This window comes from Osmerus mordax, chromosome 9, assembly GCF_038355195.1.
Source record: "Osmerus mordax isolate fOsmMor3 chromosome 9, fOsmMor3.pri, whole genome shotgun sequence".
Lineage (NCBI taxonomy): Eukaryota > Metazoa > Chordata > Actinopteri > Osmeriformes > Osmeridae > Osmerus > Osmerus mordax.
This window is the reverse complement of record NC_090058.1, coordinates 4,449,684-4,468,043: the sequence shown is the minus strand read 5'-3', so window position 1 is coordinate 4,468,043 and position 18,360 is coordinate 4,449,684. Positions and strand designations below refer to the sequence as shown.

General features: G+C 48.1%; 3 protein-coding genes across 4 annotated transcripts in view; 2 read left to right on the top strand and 1 right to left on the bottom strand.

Moving 5' to 3' along the window:
- Positions 1–2,498, top strand: part of ccdc88c (coiled-coil domain containing 88C) — a 31,188-nt gene extending 28,690 nt beyond the window's left edge. For both annotated transcript variants that reach the window (XM_067243106.1, XM_067243105.1), the window contains one exon: positions 88–2,498. In XM_067243106.1, coding sequence (XP_067099207.1) covers positions 88–987 — 900 coding nt within the window. In that variant the 3' untranslated portion in view covers positions 988–2,498. The remainder of the gene's footprint in view (positions 1–87) is intronic.
- A 422-nt stretch (positions 2,499–2,920) lies between these two features.
- Positions 2,921–9,478, top strand: LOC136949219 (ovarian cancer G-protein coupled receptor 1). The gene is made up of 4 exons (XM_067243457.1): positions 2,921–2,995; positions 6,850–7,110; positions 7,364–7,519; positions 7,799–9,478. Exons 2-4 carry the CDS (start codon positions 6,970–6,972, stop codon positions 8,549–8,551), a joined length of 1,050 nt encoding a protein of 349 aa, XP_067099558.1. The 5' UTR covers positions 2,921–2,995; positions 6,850–6,969; the 3' UTR covers positions 8,552–9,478.
- Positions 9,479–11,065: 1,587 nt separating this feature from the next.
- Positions 11,066–17,453, bottom strand: dglucy (D-glutamate cyclase). The gene is made up of 13 exons (XM_067242969.1): positions 17,415–17,453; positions 16,741–16,856; positions 15,524–15,677; positions 15,117–15,315; positions 14,707–14,857; positions 14,504–14,626; positions 14,152–14,361; positions 13,628–13,888; positions 13,444–13,543; positions 13,141–13,289; positions 12,941–13,060; positions 12,184–12,332; positions 11,066–11,786 (listed from the first exon to the last, which is right to left on the bottom strand). The coding sequence occupies exons 2-13, from the start codon at positions 16,841–16,843 to the stop codon at positions 11,625–11,627; spliced, it is 1,881 nt and encodes a 626-aa protein (XP_067099070.1). The 5' UTR covers positions 16,844–16,856; positions 17,415–17,453; the 3' UTR covers positions 11,066–11,624.
- Between the last annotated feature and the right edge of the window lie 907 nt (positions 17,454–18,360).

The window sequence follows — 18,360 nt, the reverse complement described above, 5'->3', positions numbered from 1 at the left end:
ACCCTGTGTGTTTATTTGTTTGTGTGTGTGTGTGTGTGTGCGTGTGTGTGCACGTGTGTGTGCACGTGTGTCCATTCGTCCATCCAGGTGCAGACAGGCAGCAGAGAAGATCTGATGACTGAATATTTCACCAGGGGTCCGGGGGGAGAGAGAGACCGTGCCCCCCCCGACCGTGCCCCCCCCGGCCGGACCCCCCCCCTCCGGGACGGCGCCAAAACCCCCACCAGCTACGTCACCCCCACCCTTAAGACAGGGGGCGTGGCTAACAAGCCAGGCCAGAGCGTCAAGCCCAGCATGCGTCTGCCTGACTCCGCCCCTCCCTCCTCTAACTCTCAGACCCTCCCTCACAGGGCCAGCAACGGGCTGGGGGGGTCAGGGGGGACACCTGTGGGCCGACCTTCCTCCGTACACTCCCCCGTGTCCCAGGGGGGCGGGGCTGGCAGTGGTCTGAGTCGAACCTTCAGCCTGGCGTCAGCTGACCTGCTGCGGTCCAACGGGCCGGACAGCTTCCGCCCTGACGGTACCCAGGAGGGCGTTGTGAGGAGGCCCGGGGCGGGCTCTGGGGCGAGGGAACGCCCCCTGTCTGCCCGACTGGCAGGCCCCACCACCAATCAGCATGGAGACGGAGGGTACTCCCCCCTAGCCCCGCCCCTTCACCACTCGTCCTCGCTGTCCCTGCCGCCGGACCGCCACAGCGCAGCAGGGGGGAGGTCAGGAACCAATCGAAACAGCCTGTCTCAGGGACGATCCACCCCACAGCAGCATCGCGGGGAGGTTGCCATGGTGACGCCGGTGCGGGCCGTGCCGGCTCTGCGTCTGGAGGAGTCGGAGGCGGAGGGAAGGGTGACGTCCGACTCTCCCCTGCTGAAGAAGACAGAGGGGGGCGGGGGGGGCTGTGGGACAGAGGAGCCACCCAAGACCGCTCCTTCCTCCCCGGACCCCAACGACGATCCCCAGACCGTCTGGTACGAGTACGGTTGCGTCTAGACGTCTGGGTGAGGACTAGCCTACAGGACAGCTACTGCCACGGTGGACTGTGCAGGACTGGAACACGCACACACACACGCCTGGCTCGGTCCCCTTCTAATTAATTAACCCAACCTGTAATTGGCTGGTTCACAGCTGGACATCTACACCCCAAAGAGACCACTGACCCCCCTCCCGCCCCACCCCCCCCCCCCTCTCCCCAGACTGCTGTCACAGCTGTACTCCTACAGCAACACAGAGAAGGAGATGAAAGGCACTAGAGACATGAATGTTTGCTCCCCCCCCCCCCAGCCGAGCCTTGTGGTCCCAATTCTATTCTGACAGGGAACAGAAGGACAATCAAGGCGGACCTTGTCGACCCCTCCCTGTGTAATTACACCCTCCTCTCTCTGTCCTCACAGCGTCCCAGCATGCAACACTCCAGGGCTTTACTGGAAGTGTTTCCTCCCTGGCCGGCGTGGCAGAGTCCTGCTCTGACCACACTGGCTGGCCCAGATACTACTAACACTGGTCAGCCTAACTACGGGGTAGAGGATGGGGATGGACAAAGAGAGAGAGCGAGAGAGCGAGAGAGCGAGAGAGCGAGAGGAGCAAATTGTAGAATGATGAGAACCAAGATAGAGAAAGAAACCATGTATATCCCTGCTACTTGTTGCTGTTCACATGTTCTGCAAATATGAATTCTGGCTTCAAATACATTCCTAAGAGCACTAGAGGAAGAAGATGACGATTTAGATGATGAAGTAGTCAATGCGACTGAACACTGGTTTTCTGCGGTCCCTGTTGATGCCGTTACCACACACTCGTGGTTGTAGAGTTCTTGATTATGTTGAAACACTGAAACAAACCTCACGAAAGGCAATAAGACTTCCAATGTATTTATTTATGTTCTTCAAACTGATCTTTTGAAATTACGGTGTCCACTGACTTTGTTTGATTGGTGTGTGTCGGTTTTGTGGTGCAGTTTGTACTGGTGTACAGTCTGGATACAACACTCATCCCACTTCCTTCTGTCTCCAACTTCCTGTCCAGACTGGAATTAGAAAGCTTGTCTTCCTGTTTTCTGTCCAATAAGAAGAGACGTGTCTCAGTCCAAATTGATACCGCTTTTAAAGACTTAATGATAAACAGGTCTAACGTTGGAAATTTCTAAGAAATGTTAATAAAAAGTGATCAAATGTAATAGTCCACTGGTGAATCCAGGCCTGGCTGCAGGAGATATATGTCTTCTATTGGGAAAGTGTTACTACCACAAGGACCTGAGATGCTCTCCCAGACCCAGCTGCCTCGTTGCAGACCTGGCCCAACCTGCACACAAGGTCCAGACAAACAAGCAAATCTGTTTCAGGGCTGTCTTGACCAAACAGTACTGGGATGAAACTGGATTTATTCTGTGCTTTCTGACTGGAATAAACTTAATGAAAATGCTTTTGTTTTCATAGTTTCATGTGAGAGAATTTTCCTGACCAAAACTATTTGACCTTTTTAATAATAAAGTTTTGTAAACTGAAGCCTCTTATTGTATTTTTGTTGTCAGATGGTTGAGAGAACTTTTTTTTTTTTTGCAGTTAAGTTATCCTAACTTAAAAAGATGAAATGATTTACTTTTCCTGCGGTCATCTGTTGATACGCTCTGCGCAGCACAAACACGATTTCCCCGTTTGTAAAAGTGTTTATGATTCAAACAGGGAACCCTTTTCATCGGAATAGGGGAGGAGGTGAGAATTCATTTTATGACGCATAGTAGGAATGTTTTACTATTCATATGTTGAAGCTAGCCTATACTCAACTTAATCGCGAAGATGTGTTTTCCGTTTCTATGACAAGTGGCATAGCAAAGATTGCTGTGAAGATAGCAGCACTTCAACACGCGCCGCCCCGTTGATGTACCGTAAGATCCTTATTTCCTGCGCTTTTTCATTTCACATCTGTCTGAGAGCATGCAGCTGTTTCAGACCGGGGCTTAACACACTCGCGAGCTGTTACAAGACAGGAGTTAACGAATAAGGTTAGAAAACGGTTGTTTTATCACATGTACCTATTAACTTTGCATTTATTTCTGTTTTGACTTGACATGGTGGTCCTCATCGTTTTATGGTGCTTTATGTATAATCTCTACTTTAACGATGCTTTAATTAAACCTACCAAGAACATGGTTATCTGAATTTTGGCTTTCAAAAATGTAATGTTTTTGTAATTTAAGCGCATAATGAATTAATTCTAAATTGGCTTGACCATCAGTGTTCCGTGTCCAACACACACATTGAGCACAGTATGCTGTGTGTACTTTTCACCAACCAAAATAAACAACTATGAGCAGATTGGCCTACTCGGAATCGACGGAAGAACAAAATAAAATCCTTGAAACATTTGGAGCTGAAGTTATGATGGCTCTCGTCTTTTAGTAAAACAGAAAGTGGCAGGTGTTCGCTAGTCTAAGGTACGGGTGGAAGGTTCCTAGTGGACCCGTTTGATCTGCTTTTCTTTTTGACTTATAGATTTTGAAAGTTTGTTATTTTCGTTCGTGTGACATTCAACGTGCAACATTTTTGTAATGGGAACAGTCTAAAGACACTTCGCGTGACTGGAATGACAAATGACAGTTGGGTAGAGTTAGCAAGCAGCATGTTTTCAAGGCTCTAGCGTAAAGCACTCCCCAGTGGGAGAGGTTCTGGGGCTAACCAACACATTCCTCTGGTGGAGGCATGGTCTCTGGGGTGTTCTTTTGGTCAGCTACTGGGCTGTACCAAGGCTTTCTAAAGGCACTTGTAGTCCTGGCCAAGTTACTCCAACCCCTTCAGCTCCAAGACTGGTCCTCTCATGCTGGCAATCTTGCAGAAGGTGCCAGTGCCAGGCTGGTGTCCTCACCGGCACCACCAAGGCAGGATGCCAGCATGTATACTGTTCCTGACGGTTCTCTGGGCTTTCTATTTGTCTCAACTGTCCCTCAGGAGTTTATATTCTTAAGGTCCTTGTTCCCTTTAGCTCCGGTTTAAATGGGGCCATCCTTTCTCCGGACACCATGGCCTGTTGCCATGGTCCTGCCACCAGTCTCCGGTGGAAATGCATACGAATGGACCTGACTGACTAAGCTGCATTAGCGTTCTACACTACTGATTGAACCGCCATTTGGTTCTCCTGAGTTTTGATAACCAGGCTGCCGTAGTGTCCTACTGAGTTCCACTGACCAAACCACCAGACTGAGTTCCACTGACCAGACGGCTAGACTGAACTTGGTTACCAGAGCGCCTGTCCCAAATTCTTCTCCATGCTCCTCGGACCGTTAGAGAAGCCTGGCAGGTCTGCAGTCTCTGGAGCTGCAGGGGGAAGAGGTGGTGAATACACTGGGCTCTGATGATGTAGGCCTGTCTGTATTTAGCTTACAAAGTGAACATCTGATTTAGTTCTGTGTTGTGTATCTGTTCTGTGCCACACACACAAGCACACTGTACTGCTCATGTCCTGAGGGTGTTGTATTATACTGAACACGTTGCCCTTAGGGGACTCCATGCAGAATGAGAGCTGAGCATCACACAGAGCTGTTTGACAGCCTGTGTGATGAGCTCATTCCTCTCGCCTTCCTTCGGCAGTGACTCACTCTGGAAAAGGGTTCAGTAAAGTTTCTGAAAAAAGTGATGCCTTGGACACATATATACGCACACGCACACACATCTGCTGTCATCACTGACAAAAACGGAACTGAGACTGTGTGGTTTCCTTTTACAGACCTGAGAAGACTTTCACATTTAGTCATTTAGCTGACACTCTTATCCAGAGCGACTTATATAGTAAGTACAGGGAAATTACACCGAGGCAAGTAGGGTGAAGTGCTTTTCCCAAGGACACAACGTAATTTTTCACAGCCGGAATTAAACCGGCAACCTTCTGATTAATAGCCCGATTCCCTAACCACTCAGCCATCTGTCTCCCCTATGAGTAGACCAACATTAACTTGACTATAGATGCACCAATACAATTATTGGCCAATACCAATAGCCTATATTTATCAAACATAATTGGACGATATTGATGTTTTGACATTTCAGTCTTGACTATGGTGAGCCTGGCTCAGAAAGAATTCACCTTAGAAAGACCCAAGGAAAACTAGCGGTCACTACGGCTGCAGCTAATGGATCCTTGTATATGAATGAAAAAAGCCAAGGTACCCTGGACTGTCTGGGTCCAGACAGGACCAACTGTCTGATGTCCTGGCCTGGGGATCTACAGAAGCAGGGTCCAGATTCTCCATCATCCAGCACAGCCATGGGCCTGTCCTCTCTCCTCACAGGGCTGAGACACAATCTTGATAATAAGCGCAGACCCTGGGACACACTCACATACTCACATCATGGAACAGTGGGGTGCTGTGAAGATAATGGTTCACCAATGTGACTGTGGTTTCTGCAGACCTCTGTTTTCCCTGTCACTGCTCCTCTAAAGATAACACTAACCAGGGCAATGTCCCCAGCTCCTCTCCCCCGTCGCCTGGACACATTCTACCACTGCTGTCCCCTGACGGTTAATCTGCCTTCCACAGGAAATGGGTCTAGTCTGGTGCAAAGCTCTCTTAACAGATTTATTAGGTGTGCTTGCCTTCGGCAAGAGCTCAACCTTTGTTCTCTCACATATATATTATTATTATTTGTATTCTTATTTATTTTCCCACCCCTAAGGATCCCAATATTTGGACTACATAGTAGACAACATCGGTGTCAAACTGGTCGTCTTGGTAGCGATTGCGTTGCTTGTATTGGGATTTACGTTACATTGCAGGGTTTAGGCTTAAATTAAGTTTTTGTGGCGAAAAGTGACGCTAACAATGGCTAACTTGCTAGTCACTAAGGACACGAACGTCACGAACACACGTGACTACCTGTAGTAGAACATTAGTTTAGCAGCTCGTTAACTTCTGGGAAATAGCTAGGCTAACTAGCTTTACATAAAAAGCCAAGTAGGTGCCAAACATGAAGCTAGGTATGTTTTCCAGGCTGTGATATCAACACCCTGTATTTTTGTACGCCCTTCGAATGGTTAGCTCCTGCGATTCCCATACAGCAGTAGTCTATAGTTAGCTAGCTCGTACAATTTACCGGGGTCAACTTCTCCACGCATGGCTCTGGGCTGACACCAAATGGTCGCATTTGGCATTGTTACTGACTATGATCGTTTCCAGTAAGCTTGTTTTGAATGACACATTTCCCCCTAAATACTTGTCAAGCTTATTTACGTTTTGGGGGGCATATTTTCAGTTAGCAGATGGTACTGTTTGGATTGCAATTCCATCTGAAATACTGCCGGTGACAATCAGCTTGTTTCAAAGGGGGTTCTTTATGAATGAATGAATGAATGAATGAATGCAATGAGTGGGCTAAATGCTTGAAAATATCACTAGAAGGGAAAAACTTAAGGGACGTTTAAGTCATAGATGTTAGGACCATTTCCGCAACGGATTGCCCATTTTCTTAATTTTTGATGCAACTTTTAAACTATGAGGCTGCGATATAGCCGAACACCATTCCCTCTTGCAGGGAAATGACCAGACCACCGTTTCATTCTACACCACTCTCAGTATTTTTTATAGTAAATGAGCAGCAACAAATATATGCTTTTAAATCTATGCCATCATAAATAATAAGTACGCCTATGCATTTTTGTATAAAATATACAGAAATATCAGTTGGAAAATTTCAGTAAAAAAACGGACCTATCTGCAGCCGACACAAGCACACTCCACAATTTCCCCAGAAATTGTACCCTCTCTAGTTTTCTAATGTTTTGTTATTCTAATGTAAGCATTAACAGAGTTAACTCTGTTCTGTGTGTGTGTACGTGTTTGGGTATTCTTTGCCTCTCCTGGGTCAGAATGAAATGGCCTTGGCAATCTATCTACTGTGTAAACCGACCATAGAAGCTGCACCCAGCCAGCAGGGCGCGTGTGGGCGGAGCTAGCAAGGCGATGCGGTTGTTCCCCCTACGTTGACCATGTATTCGAAGCAGTACATCAACTGCAGCATCAGTCATGAGATCCACCAGTACCTGTTCTCCTGGGCCTACATACTGGTTCTGCTGCTAGGGGTTCCTGCCAATGTGTTCTCCCTCTACCACGCTGTGCTCCAGCTCAAGGTAACTGATGTATTTTAAGTTGTAAGTTAGGTTCTTTCATTTACTTAAGTTCTCATCTCTTTGGTGTTTAGTTCTATTTTGACGTTAATAGAGTATTGTTTTATTGTTCTTATCCTGACTGTTATGAACTATTTATCTGTTTGTACTTATAATTTTTTTTAAATTACCAAACACCTTTCATCCTTGGAGCTTTTATTGTGAAAAACGAAATGTCTGCTCCAATGAGTAGTGGTGCTGGTGTGTTCCGCTGCAGGTGCGTAACGAGCTGGGCGTGTATCTGCTGCAGCTGACCCTGTCAGACCTGCTGTACCTGGCCTCGCTGCCCCTCTGGCTGCAGTACATCTTCGAGGGGGACGACTGGCGTAACACAGAGTGGCTCTGCCAGGTGTGCGGCTTCCTGCTCTATCAGGTAGTGAAGGACGACCCAGGACCCTTCACCTCTGACCCCTTCAACCCTTAACCTAGGAACTTGACCAATCCAACCTAGAACTAGTGACCTTTGACCCCTGACCCTTCTGCCCTGAACCCAGGACCCTAACCCTTCACTCTTAACCCCGGACCTTAATAATAATCAGGTTAGGTAATGTGCTATTCTTGGTCATTTGACATGTTGATTATTTGAGTTTAACCTCTTTATCTCTCTCCCTCTTTCCCTCTCTCTCTGTTCTCTGTCTACCTGCTCTCCCAGAACATCTACATAAGTGTTGGCTTCCTGTGCTGCATCTCCATAGACCGCTACCTGGCGGTGGTCTACCCTCTACGCTTCACCGCTCTCCGCAGCATGAAGGCTGCCGCCGTCGCCAGCGTCGCCATCTGGCTCAAGGAGATTGCCGTGGGCGTGGTCTTCTTCCACCACAGAGAGCTGAGCACGGACAGGACTAACCAATCGGTGTGCTTCGAGCACTACCCCATGCAGTTGTGGGAGCACCCGATCAACTACTACCGTTTCATCGTGGGCTTCCTGTTCCCGCTCGCCATCCTGGCCTTGTCCTACCTGCGGGTCCTGAAGGCGGTGGGAAAGAGCGCGGGGACGCAGAACGCCCAGAAGCAGCGCATCAAGCAGCTGGTGACCAGCACGGTGGTGATCTTCATGCTGTGCTTCTTTCCCTACCACGTCTTCCTGCTGGTGCGCACCCTGCTGGAGAAGGACTGCGACTTCATCGTGAGCATCTTCAACTACTACCACTTCTCGCTGCTCCTCACCAGCTTCAACTGCATCGCCGACCCCGTGCTGTACTGTTTCGTGAGCGAGGCCGCTCAGCGCAGCCTCCAGGGGGCGCTGAGCTCCACGGCCAGGGTTCTCTGCTGTTGCTGCGGGCGGCAGGGGGGGGCTAGCCCCGCCCAGCCGCAGATCAGCGACTCCAATGAAGTGGCGGCCTCCAATGAGAACGGGGCCGTCGTCGTCGTCACCCTGCTGCACTCCACCAATGTGGAGATGTAGGCGCCAAGGGTACCACACACACATTCTACACTCACACACACACTTATCAGCGGCCACGGCAACGGTTGTGTCCATATGCTTTCGGAGAGAAAGACAGAAAGTTGGTATCGTGTCAAAGTGTTTATGTAACATGCTAATATAATGTTTCTGTTTATCTCATTCAAACTTACTTCCATGTTGAGCTTCTGACTTACGGAACGTGACGTTGCCATGACGTTGGCATGTGAGTCCCTTGGTTGTAGCTGGTCAAACACCAGAGCTCCAATCTCAGGTTCATATCTAACTGAGGTGTCTGTGTGGGGCCCGTACCACTCAACCCTCACACCTGGTTTGCCCTGTCATACACTTAACTTTAACCAGGATCCCTTGTTCTGATGCCAAGGCATGGGATTGATCAAAGAGACAAACTGGCCAGTGAAAGAGGTTGGCTTTCTCATTATCAGCCATTGACATGGTTGTGTAGATTCATGCCAGCCAATCACCGGGCAGGACTGTAAGACCTCCCTCTTTGTTTACATAAGTTTATGTCCATGCGTGGCTATGGATGTTTAACCTAATTATGAAGTATAATATAACAAAATGGACCTGTGGAGTTATGTTGAAAGTATATTTTTGTAAGAAGTATGTGCTGGGTCTTCTGAGGTGTTTAGTGATGTCTTCCTGTTGCTTTAGATACTTCTTGTTTGTGGTTTATTCCTTCCTTTGGCAGTTATTCTGACAAACCTTCCGTGAGAAATGCTTGTGCAGTATGCCTGGGTTGAGCGATTCGTACCAGTGTTAGAGCATGAATAATCCCGTGTCTGTTCGTATGCTTGTGTCTTTGGTCTGCTGCCAAATAAATCTGACATTCTAAGGTGTGTTTAAAAACTCCTCTTGATTTCATGGACCATGTTCTCCCTGTCTGTATGTCAGTCTGTATGTCTAGCTCTTTACATGTAATAAACCAGACTGTACTACAATTACAAATTGGACTTGTTTATGTGTGTGTGTATGTACTAGTGTGTGTGGTGCTGGTGACAGATGTTGGTTCCTTGGTCCTAATGAATCTTATGAGTAATGACCTGCCCAGGGACATGGGCAGATGGGGGTGTGGATGGATGGAGAGAGGGAGGGAGCTAAGTAGAGAACATGGGAAATAGAAAGAGGGAGACCTTGAGGGGGATCATGACATGCAGCGTTATGTTCCTGTGGGAATTATAGACTCAAGCTCCAGAGTTAGCCCTAGCCCTCCCCTCTGCCTTCGCTTGTCTCACCGCCTTTACTGGGTGTCTTGGGTCCAGACACGAACAACAACACACACACTTAACTTCTTCATTTCATATGTTCAACTGTATTAGTGTATGAGGTGCTTGTGAGGCCGCAGATATTGCTCACATAAAAACACACACACACTGAAGTCCTGTGTGTGTGTTTGAGTCCAACAGCTGATTGGTGTGTGTGTGTCTGAGAACAAATTTGATTGTGTGTGTCTGAAAGCTGTGCTGTGTGTTTGAGAGTTGTGGTGTGTGTGTGTGATGGGGTTGTTTATATTGGTCTGAGTTCTTGGTTCGTTGACTGGTTGTTTATTTGATATCCCCAGGAGATCATTAATTTGCCGGCCGATAGGACAGCTGATCAGGTGAAGGGAGAACCGGCCAATCAAAGGCCAGTTTTTGTTTATTAGTTTGGTAATGAGAGCATCCCTGGACACCATGGCAACCCCAGGCTTAAAATCAGGAAGCAGGCTTATAATGAGAGTTTAGGGGTGAAATGTCAGGTTAAATGTCATTACTTTCTTAGTCTTACTGTGGTCAGTGGAAATCTGTGTTCACCAAATGTCACACACACACAAACGTCATCAGTTGGTGTAGAGTAACGCTCAGAGACAGTCCCTGAGTGCGTCTTAGGGACCTATGGTTGCCATGAGGATAGAGTACAGTCATACAGACACTGAAATGACTCAAATACAGTAGGTAAACTACCAACAGTGATGTGGAATATTACAACATCCTGCAGACAGAGGAGAACCTTGACACATCCTGGCATGGCCCCCGTACCGCGGCCCCCGTACGGCGGCCCCCGTACCGCGGCCCCCGTACCGCGGCCCCCGTACCGTGGCCCCGCACCGTGGCCCCCTGTACCGCGGCCCCCGTACCGCGGCCCCCGTACCGCGGCCCCCGTACCGCGGCCCCCGTACCGCGGCCCCCGTACCGCGGCCCCCATAGTGCACAACATATGAGACAGTAACAGCATCCAGCGAGTAGCAACACATTGTTCACCAGACAGGAATGCCAGCCCTCTGGTCTGTCTGTCTGTTACTCCAGAGCTGGAGTAACCAGACACAGGATCACAGCAGGGCAGGGGGTGGGAATCAAACCCACAACCGTCCAGGCAGATCCTAGTGTATGTGTGTGTTCTAATGAAAGCTCTAACCACTGAACCACACCTCCGTTCCTTTATTCAAAAACGCTTCCAGTCTGAGCTTGATTGGACAGTTGTGTACAATCAACCCTTCTAGATTTAGAATACATCTGACACATTCACAATCTCTGTTTTATTACTGAATCACAATCTGGATTACCGCACAGTGTCATAATCCAGGCATGTGTTTGTCAATGTGTGAGTACGAGTGTGTCAAGTGTGTTGATTATGTGTGTGTGATAGATTACAGGTTGTTCTACTTTTTAAGTGTTTTGCCCACTCACTTGTGGTGAAGGAAAAATTGTGAAAGGTAACCAAGGCAGCATCTCTCCCTCTCACACACCCACACACACATGCAATAACCTCACCGCTAGAGGAGGTGTTAAGATGATCTTAACAAGCAGATGCACTGTGTTGCTCCCTGGCCTTTAGGTCAGACAGAAAAAAACAGGAAATAACATCATCAACCACAGGCCCTCAGTGTGTGAATGTATGAGTGGTGTGTCAGTATTTGGGTCCAATCATCTTGATGAAAATATCTCTCTCTCTAAACTTCACTTTTAGCACTTGCTGATTGCTGCTCTGAGTCTTTCTAGTGTTTCACACACACACACACATCAGACATCATTAGACACATAACAGCATTCTCACACAGGTATATAGTGTGTGTGTGTTAGGTGTGTGTGTTTGTGTGTGTGAGGGTGCAGTCGCGTAGGCGGGCGATAAGGTCAGAGTGCGTGGGGTGAAAGGTCAACCCGTCCACCTCCATTCCCAGATTGGCCGTCTTCCCGCTGCGCACGCCAAACTTGACCAGGATTGCCAACATCTCCTCCTCCTGGAGAGGAGGGGGAGGGGCAGGTAGCAGGGCACAGGAATGATCAAATCATCAGTTAGGTAGTAGAGAAAGATGAGCTCCAAGTTTAACAACGACAGTTACACTTCTTGACCGTCAACCTGTCTCCACCTGAGATAAGCTCGGTCCTCCAGGTAAGGGGCCCTCTGCCCCGCCGTACCCCCAGGTCCTCCAGCGGTCAGGGGCCAGGCCTGTGCGTTACAGCACAGCTTTGTGGTCCCCCACACCCACCTTACCCCTCCCTCCCTCTACCCTTCTCCACGCCTCTCCAGCCAGCTGCCAAACAGGGCCTCCCTGTTCCATCGGTTCTTACTGGAGGTGAAGTTCTAACTCCTGTACAGAGCTAGGCTGAGGGTCGGGGGGGGGGGGGGGGTTGTACCTTAGCTATGGAGGGCAGGCTGCTCTCCAGGCCCTGGGTGGGGGAGGGTGTTGGTTCCAGACCCTTGTGGAGGTAGCGCTGGTGGATGGGACAGAGGCTGAGGATGTAGAGGCCGTAGGCCACCGCGTAGCCTCCCCAGTTAGACACTCCTACAGGACAGAGATGCTGGTGAGGGCTCAAACACACACAAACAACTCTCTAACCTGACATCAACAGATGGTTAGTTACACATAACCATCTGGGAATTTGTCCTTGGAAACTGTTTGTAAAAGAGAAGGCACTTAAAAAAAATTAACTAAACAAATACACTTGGCAGTTGAGCCATGAGAATCCATCTCGCCAATCTCCATGTGATCCATTTGTGTCTGAACCACAGTCGTTCGGACCAATCAGAGTCCTATGAGGAACTACTGGCAGACATGAGCATGGTTGAAGTTAGCCCGTGATAGACGATGATAGACAGATGGTTTATCCATTCACCTCCCAAGTATAATTTTTGTGCCTACCCTTTTGCAAACCGTTTCCTAAAGACGACTTCCCAGATGGACGACTTCCCAGATGGACATGTGCAACAAACCATCCAGCGAGTCAGGTTAGGGTCAACTCTCATGAACAGGGTCAGGTTTTCTTCTGGTCTGACACAACCACAGGAAACCACAAGCGCTTCTGCTATCCATGTATGACTCAAAGTTAAGCGTGGTCGGGTAGGTTTCCCTATGCTGTGGACTGGAAATGCCAGACAGAGTTGTGTCTAAACCTGCAGTGATGGCGAAATCTGCTGCCACGTCACAGGCGATCAGCGCTCCGTTCGGCATGTGTGCCCGAACCGCCTCCTTTACCTTCCCCATGCCCAGCTCGTTACCCCCATCACCAATACCTGGGAAACACATACACACACATCGCATATTAAATCAACATGGATCTTCTGTTTGTGTGCATGTGTGTGTGTGTGTGTACCTGTGGTGGTGATGCCAGGGATGTTGCTGGCAGCTATGAACAGGTCGTCTACGGGGTCGACCAGGTGTTTGATGTTGATTCCTCTCATGTTGTAATAGTTGCCGTCTGCAGCGCGACCGCTGCGCTCTATCGCCACCAGGTGGTCATACCTGCACAGCACACACAGGGGAGGCTGTCCACAGAGTAAAAACTGTATACGATACAATGTAATGTATTCATTGAGCAAACGCTGGGTGTGTGAATGTGTATATGTATACAATATGTGTGTGTACTGTTTTTATGTGTGTGTGTGTGTGTTGTTACCTAGGTCTGGTTGGGTCTCCATCATGACACAGGAAGTGTATGGCCGACTCTGGGCCGGTGTTCTGGAAAGTGACCAATGGGAAGGCAGTCTTGGTCACCCCTGAGGGCACAGGTAAGACCACGTCAGACAATACGGGAGAGAGGTGGGACACTCACACACACCCTACCTCTTAAAAACACACACCTCTCCTCACCGCCTCCTCCACAATCGCCTCGTTCATGTCCAAGGCGCGCTGATCCGTCACCATGGTGACCTGCTTGCCGAGGGCCAGGAGGGTGGCTGCCATGGCGATGGCCCCCGGGGGGCCGTCGGTTTCGTCAGGGGGGTTCAGGGTGTGGTGTGTGGGGAAGCCGGTGGTGATCAGAACGGAGGAGGAGTGGGAGAGAGACAGGCAGGAGCGCAGCAGCTCGTCCTGGATGAACAACACCTGGATTCCCCTCTCGCCTGGGGAGGCAGGAGAGGAGAGGTTCCCGTCGTGTCATGTCATGTTATAATGTAACTTAAGCTTTTTTCCTGCTTTGTTTTTTTGGACAGAGACAGTGAGAGAGTGACAGAAAAGGCAGGGAGAGAGAGAGAGAGGAAGACATGGCCCTGGCCCGGAATCGTCCCCAGACCCCTGCATGTAACATAACGTCATAATGTAATGAGAGAGACAGAGAGAGGGGGAGGAGTCAGGGGGAGGAGTCGAGGGGTTGTTGATGGGTTACCTGGGTCCTCCCCTATCAGTCTCTCCAAGGTGCGTATAGGTTGGACCGCTGCCCCTGACGCCATGCTGTAGAGCAGAGGCTGCTGGGAGATGAGGAAGGTGAGCGGGGATTGATCCAACTGGGGGGTCGTGGGGGGGTCGGAGGAGGAGGGGTCAGGCAGGTCGGTGATGAACATGGACCCTGGGGAGTGGGTGAATGCCAGAGAGGGCTCTGGAGAACACACACACACACACACACACACAGGGCTTGTGTTACTATACGTTCTGCACCACAGTGAGAAGTTCATATTTGATAAAACTGTGTTTCATGTAAGAATGAATGAATTATTTAGTTGAGTGTCAGCAAAACTTACTGCAGCTAAGCACTGCCTCTACTCCTGTAATGCCACAGGCCCAGAACACTGTCACGTCACCAGGCTCCGCCTTCACACTGTCCCCATAGGCTGGCTTACCCACATCCTGGATACCCAGCAGAGCTGTGGAAATATACAGGAAACTAGTATAAGCTTTGTGTGTATGTTTGTGGCTGTGTGTGTCTGTGTGTGAGTGTGTGTACCGGGTTCTCCTATGTGTATTGGCGCCCCATGGGCCTGGGGGGTGAGGTGTGTACACTGGGCCACAAGGTCCAGCTTGTCTGCAGGAACAGGTCTCATAGTCACCACCAGAGGGCACTGGAACGGCCCCCCTCCTGCACATAGCAATGAGGTCTAAACACACACACACATAAACACATACACAGACACACACATATACACACACATATACACACACATATACACACATATACACACATATACACACACACACACATATACACACACATATACACACATATACACACCCAAAACAAATTGGATTGACTTTAGATATAAGACACAATATTAAGGTGATGGAATTAGACCATCTGCTTGTAGACCATCCATCCATCAGGTGGATGAATGTATAGCGTGACCTTGTGATGCTGACCCTGTACATGGAGACGTTGCGATGCTGTTGGATGTTGCGGACAGGAACCCCAGCTGCCTGCAGGCTCCTCTCAAAGCTGAAGCTGCAGCCCAGGTAGAAGCTGACCATCTGCTGCAGCTGCAGCGTGTACAGCTGCAGACTGGACACCCTGCAGGCCAGAACGCCACCCTCATACACGTTGTACTGGGGACAGTCGGTTCTAGAGGAGACGGACACACACACTCATGTTGAACGCGCCAGACACTGCCGTTCAATTATTCACAGAGTTCAAGGACGGGTGGAGCAGAGGTGAAGTTGAGCTGCAAGGATAACAGGCTTATATGACCACCAATCTGCTTGCCTGTCTGTTATCCATCTATCCGACCCTCCTCACTCACTCACTCACTCATCCATCCTTCCCTCCCTACCTGATGTCTGTTTGGTTCGCGAGCGGTGGGCAGCCCCAGTCTCCCGGTGGGCTGCGGTGGAGGAGAGGCAGGGGTGCGGGGTTAGCCCGGCAGAACGCTTCAAAGTCATCAGCGAGGCTGCTGGGCAATATGACCACATTGGCCTGCACATATCCTAGCAACCATATAGAACCAACACAATGTTAGAAAATGCCCAATAAAGTCTGGTACAAAACATTGTCAAGCAAACATAATTTATGCTGGCACAACTGCAAAATCTCAGACAAGGCCCAACTGTTACACAATCTGTAACTAGACCTGTAAGAAGACATTTTGACACCCTGGACAGGAAGCAGTTATGATAAGTGATAATGATCATCTGGAAGTTACTTTTCACCTGGTGACAACACAACTGGTTAATCTGTAACAGTGTGACAGTGTGTTAAAGGTAAACTTCCATGTTGGAGTACAATACTGGAATTGAATTATTTTGTTTTGATTAACAGAGTTGACCATTTCCCCCCAAAAATGCATCATGTAAAAACAATACAGTAACACAGTAGATGGACTGAAATAACAGCATACAGTTTGCTATATATTGTATGAAAAAGACAATCCCTTTAAAAATACTTGAATACAGTAACCAAGTATCTCTGTAGCCTTACTGCTCAGAACTGCACCGTCCTCAGGTCCTACTTGTCTCTGTGTGGTTCTGCTGTTCTCTGGTTCCTACCTGAGGCCAGTCCAGAGGTGTTCTGCAGGCCTTGGATGCCCAGCCGGATCAGAGCTCTCAGAGCTGCAGGGCTCAGGTCACTGACAGACATCCCAACTGTGCCCAGACACCGCTCTTCCTACTGCTCTCACACATGCACGCACCACTCTCTGAAGAGAACCTAGACACAGTCTTCTCTGCATTTTTTTTTTACAACAGTCTGACTGTGGGTGTGCTTGCGCTGGTTAACGTTGCTTTGAATAAGGACCTATGACACATTGCCCAGGCCACGACTCTCCAGTCCATTTGGGTGTTTTATATATAGTTTTATAGATCCCAGTTTAATATTTACCATGGATACCAACTGTTCTAGTACTGAGTGAGAGTGTGGGAGACTTCTGTTTGCCTGCAAGAACAGCTCTCCTCTCTTAGGCAGTGTGTGTGTGTGTGTGTGTGTGTGTGTGTGTGTGTGTGTGTGTGTGTGTGTGTGTGTGTGTGTGTGTGTGTGTGTGAGAGAGAGTCTCACCTGAGCCCATGGTGGAGGTGGAAGTTCTGCCCCAGAGCCTCCCAGGCCATCTAAGGAAGCAGCAGAGAGGTCTGCTCACACCTTTCAGAGCAGGGAACAACATCCCATTCCAGGCCCTGGAGACAGGCCACATTACATAAGATTTAGGGCAGACATCAAATGATTATGTAACAGTAATGATGAAACCCTACGTAAATCTCGAACAGAGTTTACAATGCAAGTGGGATTTTGCCTATGCAGGTGTGCGACTGATATTGTAGGCTACTTTTCGGAACTCTCTGGGGATGTCAGGAAGCAGCAGTGGCTTTACGAAGTATGCCATGCCATTGGCTTAAGCCCCGGGTTTTTTTGTACTAGCTCCGAGTCTTTTGATACAATTCCAATAATGTAGCCTATTTGTACTCCCTATTATTTGGCATAACGGCATTGCTATGTGATTATATACAGATAATTAATACTCGCGTGTCTTGCAATCATATGAATGCAGCCCCCCCTTTTTGTAGGCTACAGCCTATTTCGTTTTATCTATAGGCTACTTGTTTGTGCGTGGGTTAGAACGTAGGCTACTGAAAGTGCAAAGCAATTGTAAAGTACCGATTTGAGTAGTGCTAAATGCAATTTCCCAGATCAACATATAAATTCATGTTTGAACCGATGTTTGTATCCACACTGACCTTTATCAAGTAGTTTGGTTGTTGAAAATGTCTTCTCGCGATAACCAAAACACCCGTTTTGGAGCATGTGACGGATTAAACAGACCTTCGTACAGTAGGGATGAATGAGATAACAACACCACGACGAGAGTGGGGGGGGGTTTATAAACAGTATAATTTATTGTGTCTGTAATATTATTTATATAATCATCATTACTCATAAAACAATATACATATTTATTTCATATCTGATGCCTTTATGATTATTGCTTTACAATAAAATTCATTGGTTGGATACATCCATTTATAGCAAGACATTACATTCAGGTTACACACCAAGGTCTTAAAATTTGGAATTCCATAGAAGATAAGCTATCCTAGATATTAATGTAGTTTCAATGCATGACCCAATGTCACTATTCTTACAGTGTACCTGGTCACATTCACTCTGTATGACACGCAGTCGCATCTGCAGAGGGTGGGTGTCTGGGTGTTAGATGAGAGTGTGCTCATGCATTGACTTACAGTGCAGTCAATAATAGAGGCGGTTTGTTTCTATCAAAGTGTTGCTTATAGGTAAACAGAGATCAGAGCTAAGGATAAATCAAGTGACACTGTAGACAGAAAGCTATGTCTGTTTGATAATTAGGTTCTAAATATGTTCCAGTCAACCAGTCAATTAAAGAATCAGTCAGATTATAAACAATTTCTAAACACCAGTCAGTCAAATAATTGGTCAGGTAAAAAATAGGATCTAAACACCAGTCAGTCAAATAATCTGTCAGGTTGTAAACATGTTATAAACAGTCTGCCCATCAGATATAATTTAATATTTTATAATCCATCTAGATTATAAACATTTAATAAACAGTTAGTAAAACAATCTGTCAACCCGACAGGTTCCAAACATGTTCAAAACACGAGTCAAAATAATTAGTAGGGTTACAAACATGGGTACAAACAGTCT

Bases quoted from the DNA above. Each gene is read 5' to 3' on its own strand.
- LOC136949219 (XM_067243457.1), top strand. From the start codon at position 6,970: ATGTATTCGAAGCAGTACATCAACTGCAGCATCAGTCATGAGATCCAC. The intron at 7,111-7,363 runs GTAACTGATGTA...GTTCCGCTGCAG, and splicing joins ACGCTGTGCTCCAGCTCAAG to GTGCGTAACGAGCTGGGCGT. The intron at 7,520-7,798 runs GTAGTGAAGGAC...CTGCTCTCCCAG, and splicing joins GCGGCTTCCTGCTCTATCAG to AACATCTACATAAGTGTTGG.
- dglucy (XM_067242969.1), bottom strand. From the start codon at position 16,843: ATGTTGTTCCCTGCTCTGAAAGGTGTGAGCAGACCTCTCTGCTGCTTC. The intron at 13,889-14,151 runs GTAACCCATCAA...CTGCCTCCCCAG, and splicing joins ACTGATAGGGGAGGACCCAG to GCGAGAGGGGAATCCAGGTG. The intron at 13,061-13,140 runs GTACACACACAC...TGTGTTTCCCAG, and splicing joins CCCTGGCATCACCACCACAG to GTATTGGTGATGGGGGTAAC.